Here is a 20,639-nt window from a genome sequence, read left to right as displayed (position 1 = left end):
AGTTTTTTTTATTTAGATTCCACTTTCCTAATTTGCCCTTAGAGATCTAATTAAGTAAGAAACTTGTAGGTTACTCGAGAGAAAAAAAACATTCCTAACAAGGTTCTTTTCTGCGTCCTTATTGCCTTTTCGTGTTGTTGCATGACCCAATAAAAGATAAATGGAGTAGAGGAGGAGAACGGGTCTTTCATTACAGAAGCAGGTGGTCTACATGTTGCTACAGCGGGAAATTGTTCTCTTATCTGGTCAATTAGCCCTTATACTTCCACTGGACTTGATGTAAAAGCAGAATCCCCAACATATATTTTCTCTCAACTGATTTGCTAATTCTTAGAAGGTAACTCATAAATGGCTTCATTTGACGGCCACATCCCACCAGTAGGTCGTAATTATTCTCCAGTACATTACTCTTCCATTGTTCTCGGCTTCTACAAAAGATCTTCTGATCCTGCTAGGTGGGGGATTGTTATGTAGCGCCTCATTTAAATAATGCTTTCAGTAAAGGAGCCCTCGGTATAAGACGATTGTATGGTAGACCAGGTCATACTGGCAATAAGAATAGGTTGATTTGCACTGGAAAAGAGAGTGGCAGAAATGATTTTATGTATTACTTTCAATAACATAATACTTATATATAGAGTTACCCCAGAGCAGCATTCAAAATTCAGCAGATTTGTTTTGTCCTCCAGAATGCAGGGAGCAGTTTAAGGAGCTTCACCAAGTTTTCAAGTTATTCTTTGCACACAGAATAGGGGATAACTAACTGATCAATGGGGTTCAATCTGTGAGACCCCCACTCATTCCCAGAATGGTGGTCCCATTCCCCTGTCCTGATGGAACGGTAGGTTGAACATTCTCTATGGAACTGCTGGAGATAGCGCAGAAAAGTGCTTGGCTATTTCCAGCAGTCTCCTAGAGAAGGAATAGGGCTGGAGGGCGCAACTTCAACCTACCGCTTCATCAGGATGAGGGAACGAGACCCCTATATTTGGAATTAGTAGGGTTCCCACCAGTCGAATGCCCCCCAATCAGTTAGTTATCCCATATCCTTTTAAAAACTTGGCACACCCTTTAAGCTGGCCATACACTTTACACTTTAGATGGCTGTAGAACATATGCTTATTCATCTGAAAACTATTCAGACTCCCTAGAGCGAGCACCCATGTGCTTATAATAGGAAGAACATCCTTCCTCCTCCCAACATCGGGGGAGAGTCTGGTGGCCACCATGCACAATGGTCCGCCGATCCTGCTGAAATCAGTGGGTAAGGATGATATTTACCTAACATATATGAGCACCCTTAGCTTCTCTAATCAAATTAATGTACAGTGCTTTTCGTAAGGAAGACAAGATCATGGTCTGAACAGACACCGAGCCAGCAGGGAATGTTAGAGATTTGAAGTCTGAATACTTTAGAATTGCGAATACAGCTCTGTAGCTCTGGATGAGTACTAACTAAAAAATGTTCAGAACAGATACATAGTTTCCACATGAGTTTTGGATGTTGTATAAGGTAGCTAGGTTTATGGTGGTAGGGTTATGTTTACATTTCTAAGGGTATAAATATCACAACTGTTAGCTTAAGTTTTTTTTGCGGTCATCACCTTGTATCCCTCACGGTAATCCACTAAGCTCATATCCATTCCAATTTTTGGAAGGGAGGTGTAGAGCTGGTGGCACTGCTTTTGGGGTGGGGTGTAGCAAGCTTAAAAATTTCAGCCATTAAATCCAAAAAGTTTAATATTCTGTAAGAGTGCACCCATAGAGGTGCATGGGGCCAATATTCTACCTTTGTATGCTTACAATTTCACCTACCGTATATATTCCATATGTAAAAATCTTTTTGTGCCCCATTGGTAACAACTAGGTTCCTTGGAACGGAGCCTTTAGAGGCTGTGCAGCTCCATATTAGGATCAGCAATACAGCAGGCAAGTTTTAAAAAAATATACAATTTTGACCAGTAAAAGTACATTTTATTATAGATATTGAGCTAGATTCCCCCAACCACCTAACAAGCTACATTGAGAGCTCTTTGTTTTGTAAGTAAATCTCAGAATTAATTTTTTTTTCTCGTTAAATAACTATCCACTTGGGGGTTTTGTCTGTACAAAAATCAATTAATTCTGAGACACGTTTAATTAGTTATTTTAAACCCTGATGAAACCTCTCAGTCTTCATGACTTTTCTGTGTGCAGAGTGCAAATGAAGCATTCTCAGGGCTGACAGATAATTATCAAAAAAGTTTCATTGTAAATTTTCGAAAGTAAGTAATAAAGTTCACCAAAGCTGAACAATTCTATTTAATTATTAGTAAATACGGCCAAACAATCATTCTGCTGACATTCCAATAATGGGACTCACCATTTCATGCATTGAGAGGGTCCACAATGTTCATAGGTTCTCTTACAAAAATCTGATTAATACAGCAGCAATAGCAAAAATTGTCAAATCAGCAAGTTATGACAAAGTGCTTGGCTTTCCTTCACTTAGTTAAGGTCACTGCTCTAGCCCTGTTAGTTTTTTTGGCACCCAGCTTCTCAAGGACCTTCCCTACTCTACACATGTTTAGGGACCTCATAAACCTATAATCCTGTTAGGTAGCCCATCCCAAGAAACCAGTCTGTTTCTCAATAATCTTCTTCAAGCCACGCCATTCCCTATCTTAGGCTACTTTCACACTAGCGTTTCTATTTTCCGATATTTAGATTCGTCATAAAAACTCTTTTGTTTTGTCGCCATTCATTGTCAATTGGGACAAAACGTAACTGAACAGAACGGAGCGCTCCAAAATGCATTCCGTTCCCTTTGGTTGCGTTCCCATACCGGAGAGCAAACCGCAATTTTCTTTCCGTCCTGGGATGCGGAGCAAGACGGATCTGGCATGAACCACAATGCAAGTTAATGGGGACGGATCCGTTTAACTCTGTCACAATGTGACATAATACAAAACTGATCCGTCCCTCATTGACTTTCAATGGAGTTCATGACGGATCTGTCTTGGCTATGTTAAAGATAATACAAGCGGATCCGTTCATAACGGATGCAGATGGTTGTATTATCAGCAACGGAAGCGTTTTTGCTGAACCCTGCCGGATCCATCAAAAACGCTAGTGTGAAAGTAGCCTTAGTTGGCACTAATAATCACATTTTTGTTACAATGCAAACGGGATTGTGTCATCAGAAAATAACTTGCTATTTACATCTTTTATGTTAAAATTATCTTTTAAAAAGTTCTGGTGTCTCCTTCATCTTCTATTTCATTATCTCTATTAAAATTAATACTGAAATCTTGCAGGTTTCACTCTGGCCTCTGATTTCACACTTTCTGTCCTGTAGAGATCACTTCCTAGTAGTCATCTCATTATTATCAGTATGCATGATTAAAATGACAAGTAGCGCATATATAGATAATACAGGTTCCACTAGTCACGATAGGTGATAATAACAGCTTACATTCTCCCCCTCCCTGCACAATGACCTCTGCATAGTTAGCAGAGAATGCGCACAACACTCTCCCATAGAGGTCATATACAGTCCACAGGTTCTTATGGTCTGAATGTTGTTAATAGCAGGTAAGTCAATATCATCATCTATCACAATCAGTGATTGGCTGAGTATTGACCTGACCGGACCTGAGAAGCATCAGAATTAGAGCAGTGGTTGATTGGTGAGATGGTTATTACGTTTTATACTTTATAAGTCATTCTGCCCCTTTAAAAAATCAAATAAAATCCGAACCACAGAACCTCTTTAAGTCCCCTCCACTGATCATCCTGAACAGGGTTTGTGCAGGCAGGAAAGAACAATACTGTTTTAAATGAACACTGTTCGGGGACTGTGTGGCTGCAAAAATACAGGCAGTTCTGAGGGCTATTTCTCAGGCTGTTATTGGCCTACAATGTTGGTCTTGTTTTAAAGCTGATAATCTAATCTTTTAAACAATACCATTGTATTGTCACTAGCCCTGATACATTGCAAGTTACAACCAATAGAAATGTGTTCCAGTAACAGCTGTATTTACCTGCAGCTTCCATTCCTGACCCAATTTCTAATAGCTTTATCTCTCCTAGTATCTCACCTAGCACTGTGACCTTTGGTCTTGTTTGAAAGCTTAGATTTGAATCTGTAGGTTCTCCCCAGCCCAAAGTAGTCTGGAGAAAAGGGGGGGGGGGGGGTGATGACTGCAGGAAGATAAAAAAAAAAAGATTTTGTCTCTCTGTTATACTTGTTACATGGACTTCTATGTTATAAATCCCTCTTCTTCACCCATCAATCAAAATCTACAATACAAAAGTGACATTTACAGGAGCATTTTTGTCATTTTGATGTGACTGTTGGGAGGGTTGTGGTGCCTCTACACCAGTGGTTCTCAACCTTTCTAAAGCCGTGACCCCTTAATACAGTTCCTCATGTTGTGGTGACCCCCAACCATTAATTTTTTTTCCTTGCTACGTCATAACTAATTTTGCTACTGTTACATAATTAAAGCAGAGTAATTAATCACAAAGACAAAATGTTATATATTGTCAAATATTTATTTCTAATTACAAATAAATGAAATTTTGTATTGAAGCATGGTGTATAAATCAGTGGTGCTTCAAGTCCCCCCCAAATAAATAAATCAGAAGTGCTCAGGGTCCCCCAAATAAATAAATCAGCGGGGCTTCAGGTCTCCCCCAAATAAATAAATTAGCGGTGCTCAGGGTCCCCCCAAATAAATAAATCAGAAGTGCCCAGGGTCCCCCAAATAAATAAATCAACGGGGCTTCAGGTCTCCCCCAAATAAATAAATCAACGGGGCTTCAGGTCTCCCCCAAATAAATAAATCAGAAGTGCTCAGGGTCCCCCAAATAAATAAATCAGCGGTGCTTCATGTCCCCCCAAATAAATTAAGCCTTGCTCAGCCAAATAATTAAAATAAAATTAGCCAGGCTCAATTAAATCATTGGTGGCAGTGGTGCTCAGCGGCGGTGTCATTAACGAAAAAACTCGGACCTCAGCAGACAGGCGGCCCGACTTACCCGTCCAGACGTCAGGCTCCTTCAAGCACAGGCAGTGATAGGACATCACTTCCTGTGCGGGAGGATAAGGGGCCGCTGCCGTTGTGCGGGCGACCCACAATAGGAAGCCTCAGGCGACCCCCCGGAAAGGGCCGATCGACCCCCAAAGGGGTCGCGACCCCTAGGTTGAGAACCGCTGCTCTACACATTAATTGTCGGCCAAGGGCATATTTCTCCTCCACACACTTGCACACTTAGCCACCTAAATATACTTATGTTACCGGGGCAAGGGGATGGAATAAACTGCTGCCAGACACTTTTGGAGTCAGATGGCTCCCATACAAACTAGGAATTCCGTCTATATCAATCAGCAGATTCAGATGAGCTTTGTCTATTGTGTATGGACCCCTTTGTACATGTTTTTTTGTTCTAGTAGATATTACAGTGGGTCATGCATGCACAAGCAAGCTGCAGAGATATATTCCAGTTTCTCCTGCACCATGCAAGAAGACCACATGAAACTGCAATTTATTTATTACCGGGAGCAAAAGCAGATAAAGACATCATACAGTAACATGAAACAAGCATGGCATCTCCAGAGACATTGACAGATTACCCAATATGGGTACGTATGTTGCTGGATTCACTTTCACAGGCCTTTTTCCAGCAGATTGTGTCATTACCTGGCGTTTTCCGATCTAAGTTGCGATGCTCTGCAGCCACATCCTTTCCTAATGAGATGCCAATGAGATCTTCCTGGAAACACGACTGAAACTGTTTCATATTCATTTCACTGCTGGAAGCATCTGTAAATTATCAGAACTACTACCTCTCCTGCACATAATTATATTCCACACAAAAAGAGGAGTATAATTTAAAAGCCGTCTCTTTCCGAGCGTACTTAGCAATACGTTTTATTGTTATTCTTAAAATGGTGTATTTCACAGTTATAACCCATATGTTTGAGTTTAATCAAATGTATCTGGGTGAAGAAATCAAAGGCGTAATTAACATTTACCGGAGAATGTAACCCACATCAGTTTTAAAGGAAGCGCCCCTGACCCGCAACCACAGGAGTCCAGCATTCAGTGACTAGACTAAATACTATACCGAGCCATGGGACAAAGACCATTGATATCAATTTAATCTACTTTTCTAAGGAAAACGGATGCCCGTTTGTCCAGCAGCCATTATTCCTGACCTCCCTGCTCACACGCATGCTCAGCTCGGTGTTTTCAGTCGGGGGGGGGGACTAAGCAGCTGCCAAACAGCTCTGGTGGTGGCTTATCTGCCTTAAGAACAAAAGGATTGGGCATTACAATTCAACATGCCCAAACCTTCCTTCTCCTGACATCATCTGTTGGCACACCTCCATGCAGACAAGATGATAAACCACATAGGCCAGTCTCACCAAAATCTGTGGGTTTGGCTTTGTTTGCTATTTTTTATATGGACATATTTAGATGAATGACTGATGTTAAAGGAACCCTGCTGACCTACTAGGATGGTTTTGAAGTGAGGAAACCAGAGTACCCAAAAGAACCCAGGATGAACTTGATCCAGACCAATAAGGATGATCTTGATGCTCACTGAAAGAATGTTTACTGATGCTCACTCATAGCCGCATGAGTAAGAACATGGAGAGAGAGATATATTCTACAATACTCCTCATACATACTTATTGGTCTCCCTAATGAGAAAGAGCACCCCCTCTAAGAGTACCCCCAAGGCCACTCAGCTAACTGGGGCAATTTTCTCTTGAAACACTCTAGTACTCTTTCCCCTTTTTAAAAGGAGAACTGACTTGCATGTCTCATTCTGAGAAGTGTAATATTAGGACACCCAGTACGTTTGTCCTTTTAGAAGGAGATCTGGCTTACGTGATATACTCACAAGAAGTTAGAATCCGAATGTTTTGGGAAATTTGGGATGAATTCTGAATCAATAGAATTGTTTTGGTCATCTCAATGATAGATAGATAGATAGATAGATAGATAGATGGATAGGCATTAGATAGATAGATAGATAGATAGATATGAGATAGATAGATAGATAGATAGAGAGATAGATAGATAGATAGATAATAGATAGATAGATAATAGATAGATAGATAATAGATAGATATGAGATAGATAATAGATAGATAGATAATAGATAGATAGATAGATAGATAATAGATAGATAATAGATAGATAGATATGAGATAGATAGATAGATAGATAGATAGATAGATAGATAGACATTAGATAGATAGGAGATAGATGGAAGGAAGAAAATCTATCTAACTATCTATCACAAGAGGCTGTTGTTCAGGAATAATATCTCCGCTATGTTCTCTAAACAAATTTGTTGTTTTAGGTGACGGTAATGAGTTCCCTGACATAAAGCAGATCCTTCCCTTGGCTGCGGGGTTTTATATAATGAATGCAGATTTTATTTTGTTTGCTGTAACATCTTGTGTTTCTGTTTAGTTTCAGGCTACAGTAAAAGAAGGAGTAACCGGCGTCATGGTTAACCTGACTGTCAATGACAAGGATGACCCCAACACTGGAGCATGGAAAGCCGTCTACACCATCATTAATGGAAACCCCGGGCAGAGTTTCGAAATTCATACCAATCCCAACACAAATGAGGGGATGCTTTCCGTGGTTAAGGTAAGCCTCCGCCATCCTTCAAGACTCACTACATACACCAGACCAGTGGTGGTCCAATCCATCATTCCATCAGAGGCCATTGGTATTGGATGGCTGGAGGTCCAAATCTTGTCACCTTCATCAGTGAGGTGATTGAGGGGGCCTGGTGGTTGTGCCTGGTATTGCAGGTTGCCCTCTAGTCTCATTCACTTGAATGAAACTGATTTGTAAAAAAGTACAGGGCAGTGCCTGTAAGCTATGAAGAGGGCACAAATCAACTGATATTGATGACCTAAGTTTTGGCCATCGATTTTGTTGTCCAGAACACTTTAAGGGAGTTTGCTCAAGAAAAACGTGGCGAATTTATTCCAGAAACAGCGCCACACGTGTCTACAGGTTGTTTGTGGTATTGCATTCACTTCACTGAGCTGCAATACCAGGCATAGCCTATGGACAAGTGGGGCACTGTTTTTAGAAGAAAGCAGTCAGATTCTTTTGGAGTTGTCCAGAATTAGGCTGCTTTTTTGTAGAAACACCATAACACGCCATTACAGCTCCACTGAAATGAATGGAAGAAAGCTGCAATAGCACGTACAGCCTGTAGACAAGTGTGGCACTGTTTTTAGAAGAAACCGGACAGATCCCCGATGGAACCGGCCAGATCCCCGCTGAGTCCCATTATAGCCAAAGGGCTCCTGCAGGGTAAGGTAGTATCCGGCCATGCCAGATACGGAACAGCCTGACGGAAAATTGTAGCGCTAGTGTCAAACCAGCCTAAATCAGAGTTTCTAATTGCAGCAGCAAAGGATCCAGATGTTATATTTCTAAAAATCTGTTCCTCATAAGTGACAACAATTTAACTTATTTTACCCAAAAACTTATTTGGAGCTGCCACTGACTGATCGGAAATTATTTCTGAGCTTTCGTTTTCCTTTCACGGGAACCTGGTAATTATTTTCTGAAGGCCGTTATTTGGCGTGTCAAATACAGAATCTGCGTGAAAATGCCTATTACTGTGTTTTGAACTATAATGAAATGCATTAAGTGACAATTCTGAAGTTTTCTACTGTTGTAGGTCAACTACGCACCGCGCTAATGTGTCTAGTATGTATCCAAAACATAATACATTATATATATAAAAAATATCAAATATAGCGGTAGAGAGGTCTGCTCACTGCACCTGTTCAAACTTCACATAAGTAAACGGTGCCATCAGAATAGTGAGTGCAGCTCTGGAGTGTAATACAGGATGTAACTCAGGATCAGTACAGGATAAGTAATGTATGTACACAGTGACTGCACCAGCAGAATAGTGAGTGCAGCTCTGGAGTATAATACAGGATGTAACTCAGGATCAGTACAGGATAAGTAATGTAATGTATGTACACAGTGACTGCACCAGCAGAATAGTGAGTGCAGCTCTGGAGTATAATACAGGATGTAACTCAGGATCAGTACAGGAGAAGTAATGTATGTACACAGTGACCGCACCAGCAGAATAGTGAGTGCAGCTCTGGAGTATAATACAGGATGTAACTCAGGATCATTACAGGATAAGTAATGTAATATATGTACAGAGTGACTCCACCAGCAGAATAGTGAGTGCAGCTCTGGAGTATAATACAGGATGTAACTCAGGATCAGTACAGGATAAGTAATGTAATGTATGTACACAGTGACTGCACCAGCAGAATAGTGAGTGCAGCTCTGGAGTATAATACAGGATGTAACTCAGGATCAGTACAGGATAAGTAATGTATGTACACAGTGACTCCACCAGCAGAATAGTGAGTGCAGCTCTGGAGTATAATACAGGATATAACTCAGGATCAGTACAGGATAAGTTATGTATGTACACAGTGACTGCACCAGCAGAATAGTGAGTGCCGCTCTGGAGCATAATACAGAATATTACTCAGGATCATTACAGGATAAGTAATGTATGTACACAGTGACTGTACCAGCAGAATAGTGAGTGCAGCTCTGGAGTATATTACAGGATGTAACTCAGGATCAGTACAGGAGAAGTAATGTATGTATAAAGTGACTCCACCAGCAGAATAGTGAGTGCAGCTCTGGAGTATAATACAGGATGTAACTCAGGATTAGTACAGGATAAGTAATGTATGTACACAGTGACTGCACCAGCAGAATAGTGAGTGCAGCTCTGGAGTATTATACAGGGTGTAACTCAGGATAAGTACAGGATAAGTAATGTATGTACACAGTGACTGCACCAGCAGAATAGTAAGTGCGGCTCTAGAGTATAATGCAAACAGTCATCCAGGATCAGTAATGTGTTCCTAAAGGGACTTAACTTTTATGTAAATTATGTTTATAGATAAACTGTAAAACTTTGTCCAAAGGCAGACTACATACTATTTAAGAGTTATGCAACCCTGTCTTTTCTGCAAGTTTCCTGGTAAAAAAAAAAAATTAAGTAAAATAAAACTTTTAAAGCAAAGTGTTCCCTGAAGATGACAGGATAGTCTTGGTGATGAATGACTACAAAGTCTCTAGTTATGAATGTATGAATGCATGTCTTTTACATCCATCTTTCCAAATCAGACAGTGTTTTGTATTTAGCCTAAACTGTGTGATACAGGAGCCCCCGCCTGCTGGTCTAGAGCTGTAGGATCATGCCGCCCGCAGCCCCCTCGGCTATGACACTGACAAACAGCAGTGCATTAAGAATGGGACTTGTTCCGTTGACAGATTATGCAAAATATGTGAAAATTCCCAGCTTTCATTGAAAGCTCATTCATTTTTAATAAAGCTTTGTTTGTATTTGTCCTACAAGCTGGGATAAAAATGATCTTGGTATATTGCTGCTCATGCACAGTTCTGCGCTATAATCGGTGCAATATTGAGGTTTAGGTTTTCATAAATGTGAAGGACGAACACAAATCAGGCACATGATACAATCTTCGAAGTGTGGCTCGTGGACCTAACAGCATCCATCAACCTTGGGATTTTTCACAAACTGGAGATGATTTCTCGTAGGCAAGAATTTTGTGGAGAGGTCCAAGCAGCATTGTTATAAAGAGCTGTAAAAGAGCACTGAGAAATACTCTAGTCCTTTACATGCAGGGGTGGGATTATGGGAGAGCAGAGGTTACTGTTACGCCTTGTACCGGAGCCTGAGGGGAACCAGAGGTACTTCTTCCCCATATGAGAAGATCAGTATAATACATGATGTGATCATTGGGGTAGGAATGAGCAAATCGATTCAACTCAATAGCAAGAGTTCTTCACCTGTGAGATGCTGTCCCCACAGATGAAGAAGCACCCACCTTCCTGTTAACTGACAGGGACAGATGTCTTGGGAATCTTGGGTATATTGGAGCCTTTATTCTGGAGCTCATGCTTATGTAGCTTTATGGTATAGGTCAAAGATGTATAAGAAGATAGGGATTGTCTCATCTTAGACATAAGTGGCATGTCTCTAAGATATGTCAGAAATGCGCGTCTCCCACCTCAGGGACCCTCGAAAGTGAATGAGAGCGCACTGCGCATGCGCAACATGCCCTGCACTCTTTTCTCTTGGAGTTCCAAAAATATCCAGAAGCCCCATAGAAATTAATGAGGGGGGGGGGGGTACTCTCCTCTCACTTCAGGGATCTCGTTCTGGGACCTGCACCTATATGACATTGGTGGCCTATCCTAGCTATATGCCACTAATGTCTAAGATGAGATGAGAAAACCCCTTTAAAGCCCCATTCCTCTACAAAAAATTCCCTTTACCCATCTAATAAAGCCTCAAGCTGTATTCATCATGCAACATTTTCTTATTTCTATCACCTTGTTCACTCAACTGTTCTCCCAACTTATTCCTGGACTGGGAGCCATGGTCCCTAATTGCTTTGGATTCTTGGGTGCTAGGAGGAATCTCTCTGGCCAGTTCTCTTCCAGTCACCTATATGAATTGTTGTCTGTGACCATGCCAGTTAGATCTGTTAGAAGCCATGACCAGACAGGAAGTGATGCGATTTGATTGACAAGTACAGTCAAGATGACATCACCTAGACCAGAAGGGAAAGTGCAGACACATTATATAGCACGTTGTATATAATGCATAACTAAAATAATGTTTTTTTTCTGAATTGCAGCCATTGGACTGTGAAATTTTGGCGTTTCACACTCTGATGATTAAAGTTGAGAATGAAGATCCTCTCATCCCAGACATTGGTTATGGAGCAAGCTCTACAGCCACAGTTCAGATCAATGTGATCGATGTGAATGAGGGTCCAGTTTTTCAGCCTGATCCAATGAAAGTGTCAACACAAGAAAACATACCCATTGGATCTATGTTGTTTACAGTAAGCGCCACAGATCCAGACACTCTCCAGCACCAAACTATACGGTAAGTTCACATTAGAAGTATCTGGATCTAGTTTTGAGATATCATAAGTGTGGTCAAGGATGGACGATACCATTTTGCTGTATGAGAGTATCAAAAATGGTACCTTTCTTAGGATCCCATTTGCCTTAATGAGATTATGATTATTTATACTATACACCCTGTACAGAATTATTAGGCAAATGAGTATTTTGACCACATCATCCACTTTATGCATGTTGTCTTACTCCAAGCTGTATAGGCTCGAAAGCCTACTACCAATTAAGCATATTAGGTGATGTGAATCTCTGTAATGAGAAGGGGTGTGGTCTAATGACATCAACACCCTATATCAGGTGTGCATAATTATTAGGCAACTTCCTTTCCTTTGGCAAAATGGGTCAAAAGAAGGACTTGACAGGCTCAGAAAAGTCAAAAATAGTGAGATATCTTGCAGAGGGATGCAGCACTCTTAAAATTGCAAAGCTTCTGAAGCGTGATCATCGAACAATCAAGCGTTTCATTCAAAATAGTCAACAGGGTCGCAAGAAGCGTGTGGAAAAACCAAGGCGCAAAATAACTGCCCATGAACTGAGAAAAGTCAAGCGTGCAGCTGCCAAGATGCCACTTGCCACCAGTTTGGCCATATTTCAGAGCTGCAACATCACTGGAGTGCCCAAAAGCACAAGGTGTGCAATACTCAGAGACATGGCCAAGGTAAGAAAGGCTGAAAGACGACCACCACTGAACAAGACACACAAGCTGAAACGTCAAGACTGGGCCAAGAAATATCTCAAGACTGATTTTTCTAGGGTTTTATGGACTGATGAAATGAGAGTGAGTCTTGATGGGCCAGATGGATGGGCCCGTGGCTGGATTGGTAAAGGGCAGAGAGCTCCAGTCCGACTCAGACGCCAGCAAAGTGGAGGTGGAGTACTGGTTTGGGCTGGTATCATCAAAGATGAGCTTGTGGGGCCTTTTCGGGTTGAGGATGGAGTCAAGCTCAACTCCCAGTCCTACTGCCAGTTTCTGGAAGACACCTTCTTCAAGCAGTGGTACAGGAAGAAGTCTGCATCCTTCAAGAAAAACATGATTTTCATGCAGGACAATGCTCCATCACACGCGTCCAAGTACTCCACAGCGTGGCTGGCAAGAAAGGGTATAAAAGAAGAAAATCTAATGACATGGCCTCCTTGTTCACCTGATCTGAACCCCATTGAGAACCTGTGGTCCATCATCAAATGTGAGATTTACAAGGAAGGAAAACAGTACACCTCTCTGAACAGTGTCTGGGAGGCTGTGGTTGCTGCTGCACGCAATGTTGATAGTGAACCGATCAAAACACTGACAGAATCCATGGATGGCAGGCTTTTGAGTGTCCTTGCAAAGAAAGGTGGCTATATTGGTCACTGATTTGTTTTTGTTTTGTTTTTGAATGTCAGAAATGTATATTTGTGAATGTTGAGATGTTATATTGGTTTCACTGGTAAAAATAAATAATTGAAATGGGTATATATTTGTTTTTTGTTAAGTTGCCTAATAATTATGCACAGTAATAGTCACCTGCACACACAGATATCCCCCTAAAATAGCTAAAACTAAAAACAAACTAAAAACTACTTCCAAAAATATTCAGCTTTGATATTAATGAGTTTTTTGGGTTCATTGAGAACATGGTTGTTGTTCAATAATAAAATTAATCCTCAAAAATACAACTTGCCTAATAATTCTGCACTCCCTGTAGTGCAATTCTCAGTTCTTGCCAGCTAGTTATTTTCTCTAGATAATGTGACCTTGAGGCAATTGAGAAGCCTGAAGAACCAAATCGAAGGTTTCTACTTGGGTCTTCAAGATCCTCAAATCAGTCCATTATATTTTTGTTTGCCTCCATCCAAGTGGATGCTGTTCATTTAATTCTCAAGTATAATTTTGTTATTTCAAGAGCTAGAATTTCTCATAAGATGCAGAAGATGAGATGAAGCTTTGGTCTGGTCATTTAGTGTAAAATTCAGTTGGTAGAATTTGCTAAATTTGGCCAGTATTTTACAGTACTTTCAGTTTGTATGCCATCCATTGTTTTGTCAATTCAAGCTTTTACAAAAATTCTACTCAACAGTTGTAATATTCACTTGTTTGATTTGAGGACTTGGTTATAGGTATCTCCTAGGGGTCAAATGATCATGGAGTACTTGATGGTACACATTAGCGTTTGGTTCTCTATACCTCTGACTTGTTTGGACCATGGTGGACCTTTTACTAGACCTGTGATGTAGGCTCTCTTACATTTATTTTGACATGTTTAGTGTTGGAATTTTTTTGGGCATTCTCTTTCAAACAGATTGAATGTAAGTTTGGATCAGAGTCAGACCCATTGTGGTTGTGGGTCGCAGTTGTCAAAAATAGCGTGGCCAAGACCAGCAAAACATATTTGTGTTTGGACAAAATGCGGGAGATAGAGATTATTTATGGTCATTTTTTGAGATGTTCTTCTAACAATTGATCTCAAACAAAATATATTTTGGTGGTGGTACCACTGTGGTCTTGGTTGACTTTCATACACCACCTACGGTAACTCATGTGGTCCAGGTATTTGTCCTTTGTCAATGACAAGGCTGATTACCATGATAAACCTTCTTATACAAAATATCTCTGAGACCATTGATTTGGCCGAATGATCATTTCTTGTAGAAACTGGTGGAGACTCATGAGCGGGAGTGGCGAGGGTTGATAAAGTGACTTTATCACTTCTTTGTATTGTTTTTTATTTATTGCAGTGTTTTTGTATGCCATTATGACCCTTTAAATTAAAGGGGTTATCCTTTGATTAATGTAAAAAATAAAAATAAGACAACATGCATTACATGAAAATATCTTACAAAGCTAGAACCAGCCCTGTTCCTCATATGGATCCAGAGCTCTACCCATTCATCGCTTCAGTTGCTCTGCTAGATTTTCTTCAAGCTGGCAGCTCAGGGGTGTATCCTGTAACTGTCACAGCTTCTAAGAGTAGCTAGAGGTGGCAGTTGAAGGATGAAACTAAGCTTGCGCAACCACCTTAGTGAGGTGGACAGAGAGATGAAAAAAAGAACAAACAGCAGGTGGTGCTATACAAAAAAAAAGCATTTTATTGAATAACTCAATTGACAATGACGTGCAATTACAAAAGTATTCAGATCTAGGTGCTGGTTTGAAAAATGTAGAATGTTTCTGTGTGATCAACCCCTTTAAATGATTGTTCAGACATCCCCTTTAAGTTTGAAGTGGACAGAATAATTATAATATGTCATGGATGAATTTGATTAAATCTTTTCGAGTCTGTGCATGCCAATTCTTTTTTGTTTGATCATTTAGATTTCGATTTTTATTTTATTTCCGAAGCAATGTGATATTTTTAAAGCTTGTGATTTTTTTTTATATTAAATAAATCACAGAGTCTTCGGTAAATATTTCATGTTACTTCTGTCTTATGAAATTGGTTTTAAAAATATCTGCTGTCAGAAAGCTTGGCCATATAGATTGAATTTTTCAGGTTTCTTTGGGGACTTGAGCATGTTATTAAGCGCTACTGTATACATATATTTAAGAATAAAAAAAAATCAATTAAAAAGCTAATTTAGTGACTTACAATTATTATTCCCTAATCTAAGACTCGGGGGGGAGATTGTCAGGTTCATTATTATAATTTTTTAATCCCATGCATTAACGTTTCTGTCACATAGACTCGTAATCTATTATTCTGCAGCTCTGTAATGAACCTGTGTAGAGAACAACTCCACAAAACCCCTTTTATTCATTTGTGAAATACGACAAAGCGAAACAATGTATCTTCTGTGAGGAAACCATAGACAAGAACACTAACACATTATTAAAGGGGCACAATCCTGGAGATTTCCGGAGTAAATTACACCACGTCCTAGATGTATTGATATCAACCCTTTAGTATTACAGAGCTAAATACAGTTCTTGCACAAAGTAAAGTATTTGAGCATAATGATCCCTATGATCTGTTACTCAGGGGCGTATACTGAGCAGGAAGAGCCCATTATAAATGTAATAATGGGGGTGGTCCTCTTCCTAGCAAATACATGAATTTCCAGCCATTTTTAAGCAGCAGCAGTGGGTTTCCTTTTATGTTCATAATTTATGGTTTATTGTCCCAATTAAAAACTAATGTGAATTACAATAAATCTTTTTGTAATTTGGCCCTAGGTATTTTAATTTAATTTTATTATGATTTTATTATTAATATTTCTCCTGTGCTAAATCATTTTTAACTCCAGATTGTTTCATGTGCATACCATTGAATCTACTTATGTCAATGTGCAGTGACAGGTGTAATCTGTGTTGAACACTACTAATGGCTACCACTGCAAAAATCTGTCGCTGAATGCCGAAACCTCCGTAATTATAATTTTTTTTTAAAGTGATTTTGTATTATAAAACTAATAATCCTCTATATGCTACTAACTTACCAATGAAAAAAAAATTGCCAAAAATAAGTGTAATTGTCACGGTCCCTAAGGTGACTGATGTCAGGAAATCAAGGAGATTGGCTGAGCGTGGAGGAATCTAACAGCCTCCTTGATTCAGTGTTGATAGGGTTAATAACCACTTCCCTTTTCTCAGCTGTTGCTCAGTGGTCATCACTTCTACCCTTTATAGTCTGACCCCACCCTTCTGACTATGCAGTTGATAGCTTTATTTGGGTTTGGCTGAGCTGGTGTGAGATCCTCTCTGGTGTTCCTGTTCTTCCATCTCTACAGAAGTTAAGTGTCGCGTTTGTTTGTTTGTAGTGAAAGAAATTCTGATCAGGCGCAAAATCACTGGTTCCAATACGTCTCTGTAGGTGGATCTTCTTTATTTACATAATAAGCAAATGTGTATAGAACAACGCGTTTCGGGGCTCAAACTGTTCCCCTTCATCAGGTTAACACGTTTGTTTGTTTGTTTGTATTTGTTATATTCCTTGTTGTTGTATCTGGGCCTGAGACAGAGACTTCCATTCGTCCATCTGGGGAGGAATGGGTTGTCTCTGGTCCTATACTTATTCCAGGGCATTATAGGGAAATCAGGGCCTAGGTATCCTGCTTATGAATATTCCTACCTTCAAGGTCTATTCATATTGATAGGTAGTCAGGGCCCGGATTAGGGTTGTCTAGGAGGTGACCTGTTTCTTCCCTAGTTTCCAGGCCCAGTGACAACGATGCCTTTAAGGTGACAACAGGACATTTTATGCACTGGGTATATTCACCTCCCAAAGGTCAAGCTTTCTGTTTTTTGAAGTTAATGCTCCAGTTTGATGTGCATATACATCAACTAGTGCAATGTCTTCATGTGCAAATGTCCAAGTTTTGCAATTGAGCAGGGGATGTGACTGTACAGGTTGTAGTTACACCCTTGTTCTGGGCCCAAGAAACCCCTCATCACCATAAGGGAACTCGAGAATATACAAGATAATAGTTGGAATGCAGACATTGCATTGGGACCCATCAGCTGTACATCACGCCTCTGCATTGGGACCCATCAGCTGTACATCACGCCTCTGCATTGGGACCCATCAGCTGTACATCACGCCTCTGCATTGGGACCCATCAGCCGTACATCACGCCTCTGCATTGGGACCCACCAGCCGTACATCACGCCTCTGCAATGGAACCCATCAGCCGTACATCACGCCTCTGCATTGGGACCCATCAGCCATACAGCACGCCTCTGCGGTAAATCTTCAAGCTATGCTTCTGCAGTAGACTTTGTCAACCTACCGGGATAGGTGCCATCACAAACTGACACCTGGAACCCGTCCTCACTTGGTGGAAACCAATGTGACAGCTTCCTTGCCGAATAACACTAATATCCTCTGTCATGCAGGTAGCAGTTTGTCCTGAGCACTGAATCTGCAGGAATTAAATATAAAAGCAGCTCTGGATTGCTTGTATCATAGCGGCAGATTTATTCTCAGCTTGTCTCTTCCAGTATTTTTTCTTCATACTTTAATCCATAGGGAGGAATGGGAAAAGCAGCTTCAGGCTATGGTTTTCTTCCTAGATAATCTGCTTTCTTCTTTACTATGCCGTTGGCCCGTTTTCTCCTTTCTTCCATTAGCCTGCATATATGATAGCACATTAAAATAATGTATATCTACTGCTATATCTACAGGAAGCCTACTGACTGCCCTATAGTGTCTGATGTTACAATACATTCCTAACTGACATTTACTTCAATGAAACAGTAAATATAAGTATTGATAAGATTTTTACTATGAATACCAATTTTATTATGCCTCAGGATAAAGAAAATTTCAATAATTTTTTTTTTCATAGAAGGGGTTTTCTTTTAAACATATTGTTGCCCACTATTAATACACTTTTTAGAAAATTCCTATGAGGAATTGTGGAACACACGTCTTCTTCTATCAGCACCAACTATTGGCAATTACTGTAGATATACCCCTGTAAAAATGAATACAAATACTATAAAACTGCATCTTATGCACAAAAATATACTTACTATAATACTGCTCCTATGTACAAGAATATAACTACTATAATACTGCCTCCTATGTACAAGAATATAACAACTATAATACTGCCCCTATGTACAAGAATATAACTACTATAATACTGCTCCTATGTACAAGAATATAACTACTATAATACTGCTCCCATTTACAAGAATATAACTACTATAATACTGCTCCTATATATAAGAATATAACTACTATAATACTGCTCCTATGTACAAGAATGTAACTGCTATAATACTGCCTCCTATGTACAAGAATATAACTACTATAATACTGCCTCCTATGTACAAGAATATAACTACTATAATACTGCTCCTATGTACAAGAATATAACTACTATAATACTGCCTCCTATGTACAAGAATATAACTACTATAATACTGCCTTCTATATACAAGAATATAACTACTATAATACTGCTCCCATTTACAAGAATATAACTACTATAATACTGCTCCTATGTACAAGAATATAACTACTATAATACTGCTCCTATGTACAAGAATATAACTACTATAATACTGCTCCTATGTACAAGAATATAACTACTATAATACTGCCTTCTATATACAAGAATATAACTACTATAATACTGTTCGTATGTACAAGAATATAACTACTATAATACTGCCTCCTATGTACAAGAATACAACTACTATAATACTTCTCCTATGTACAAGAATATAACTACTATAATACTGCCTCCTATGTACAAGAATATAACTACTATAACACTGCTCCTATGTACAGGAATATAACTACTATAATACTGCTCCTATGTACAAGAATATAACTACTATAATACTGCTCCTATGTACAAGAATATAACTACTATAATACTGTTCCTATGTACAAGAATATAACTACTATGATACTGCCTCCTATGTACAGGAATATAACTACTATGATACTGCCTCCTATGTACAAGAATATAAATACTATGATACTGCCTCCTATGTACAACAATATAACTACTATAATACTGCTCCAATGTACAAGAATATAACTACTATAATACTACCACTATGTACAACAATATAACTACTATAATACTGCTCCTATGTACAAGAATATAACTACTATAATACTGCCTCCTATGTACAGGAATATAACTACTATAATACTGCTCCTATATACAAGAATATAACTACTATAATACTGCCTCCTATGTACAACAATATAACTACTATAATACTGCTCCAATGTACAAGAATATAACTACTATAATACTACCACTATGTACAACAATATAACTACTATAATACTGCTCCTATGTACGAGAATATAACTACTATGATACTGCCTCCTATGTACAGGAATATAACTACTATAATACTGCTCCTATATACAAGAATATAACTACTATAATACTGCCTCCTATGTACAACAATATAACTACTAGAATACTGCTCCTATGTACAAGAATATAACTACTATAATACTACCACTATGTACAACAATATAACTACTATAATACTTCTCCTATGTACAAGAATATAACTACTATAATACTGCTCCTATGTACATGAATATAACTACTATAATACTGCTCCTATGTACAAGAATATAACTACTATAATACTGCTCCTATATACAAGAATATAACTACTATAATACTGCTCCTATGTACAAGAATATAACTACTATAATACTGCTCCTATATACAAGAATATAACTGCTATAATACTGCTCCTATGTACAAGAATATAACTACTATAATACTGTTCCTATGCACAAGAATATAACTACTATAATACTGCCTCCTATGTACAAGAATATAACTACTATAATACTGCTCCTATGTACAAGAATATAACTACTATAATACTGCCTCCTATGTACAGGAATATAACTACTATAATACTGCTCCTATATACAAGAATATAACTACTATAATACTGCCTCCTATGTACAACAATATAACTACTATAATACTGCTCCAATGTACAAGAATATAACTACTATAATACTACCACTATGTACAACAATATAACTACTATAATACTGCTCCTATGTACAAGAATATAACTACTATAATACTGACTCCTATGTACAAGAATAAAACTACTATAATACTGCTCCTATGTACAAGAATATAACTACTATAATACTGCCTCCTATGTACTAGAATATAACTACTATA

The 20,639-nt window shown here is 39.0% G+C and overlaps 1 protein-coding gene across 1 annotated transcript in view; it reads left to right on the top strand.

Moving 5' to 3' along the window:
* Window positions 1-20,639, top strand: part of CDH13 (cadherin 13) — a 530,998-nt gene that overhangs the window by 432,413 nt on the left and 77,946 nt on the right. Inside the window, exons 9-10 of the mRNA XM_040409712.1 lie at window positions 7,473-7,655; window positions 11,744-11,997. Coding sequence (XP_040265646.1) covers window positions 7,473-7,655; window positions 11,744-11,997 — 437 coding nt within the window. The remainder of the gene's footprint in view (window positions 1-7,472; window positions 7,656-11,743; window positions 11,998-20,639) is intronic.

The sequence above is a fragment of the Bufo bufo genome, chromosome 10 (genome assembly GCF_905171765.1).
Source record: "Bufo bufo chromosome 10, aBufBuf1.1, whole genome shotgun sequence".
NCBI lineage: Eukaryota > Metazoa > Chordata > Amphibia > Anura > Bufonidae > Bufo > Bufo bufo.
This window is presented reverse-complemented; position numbering and strand designations above follow the sequence as displayed.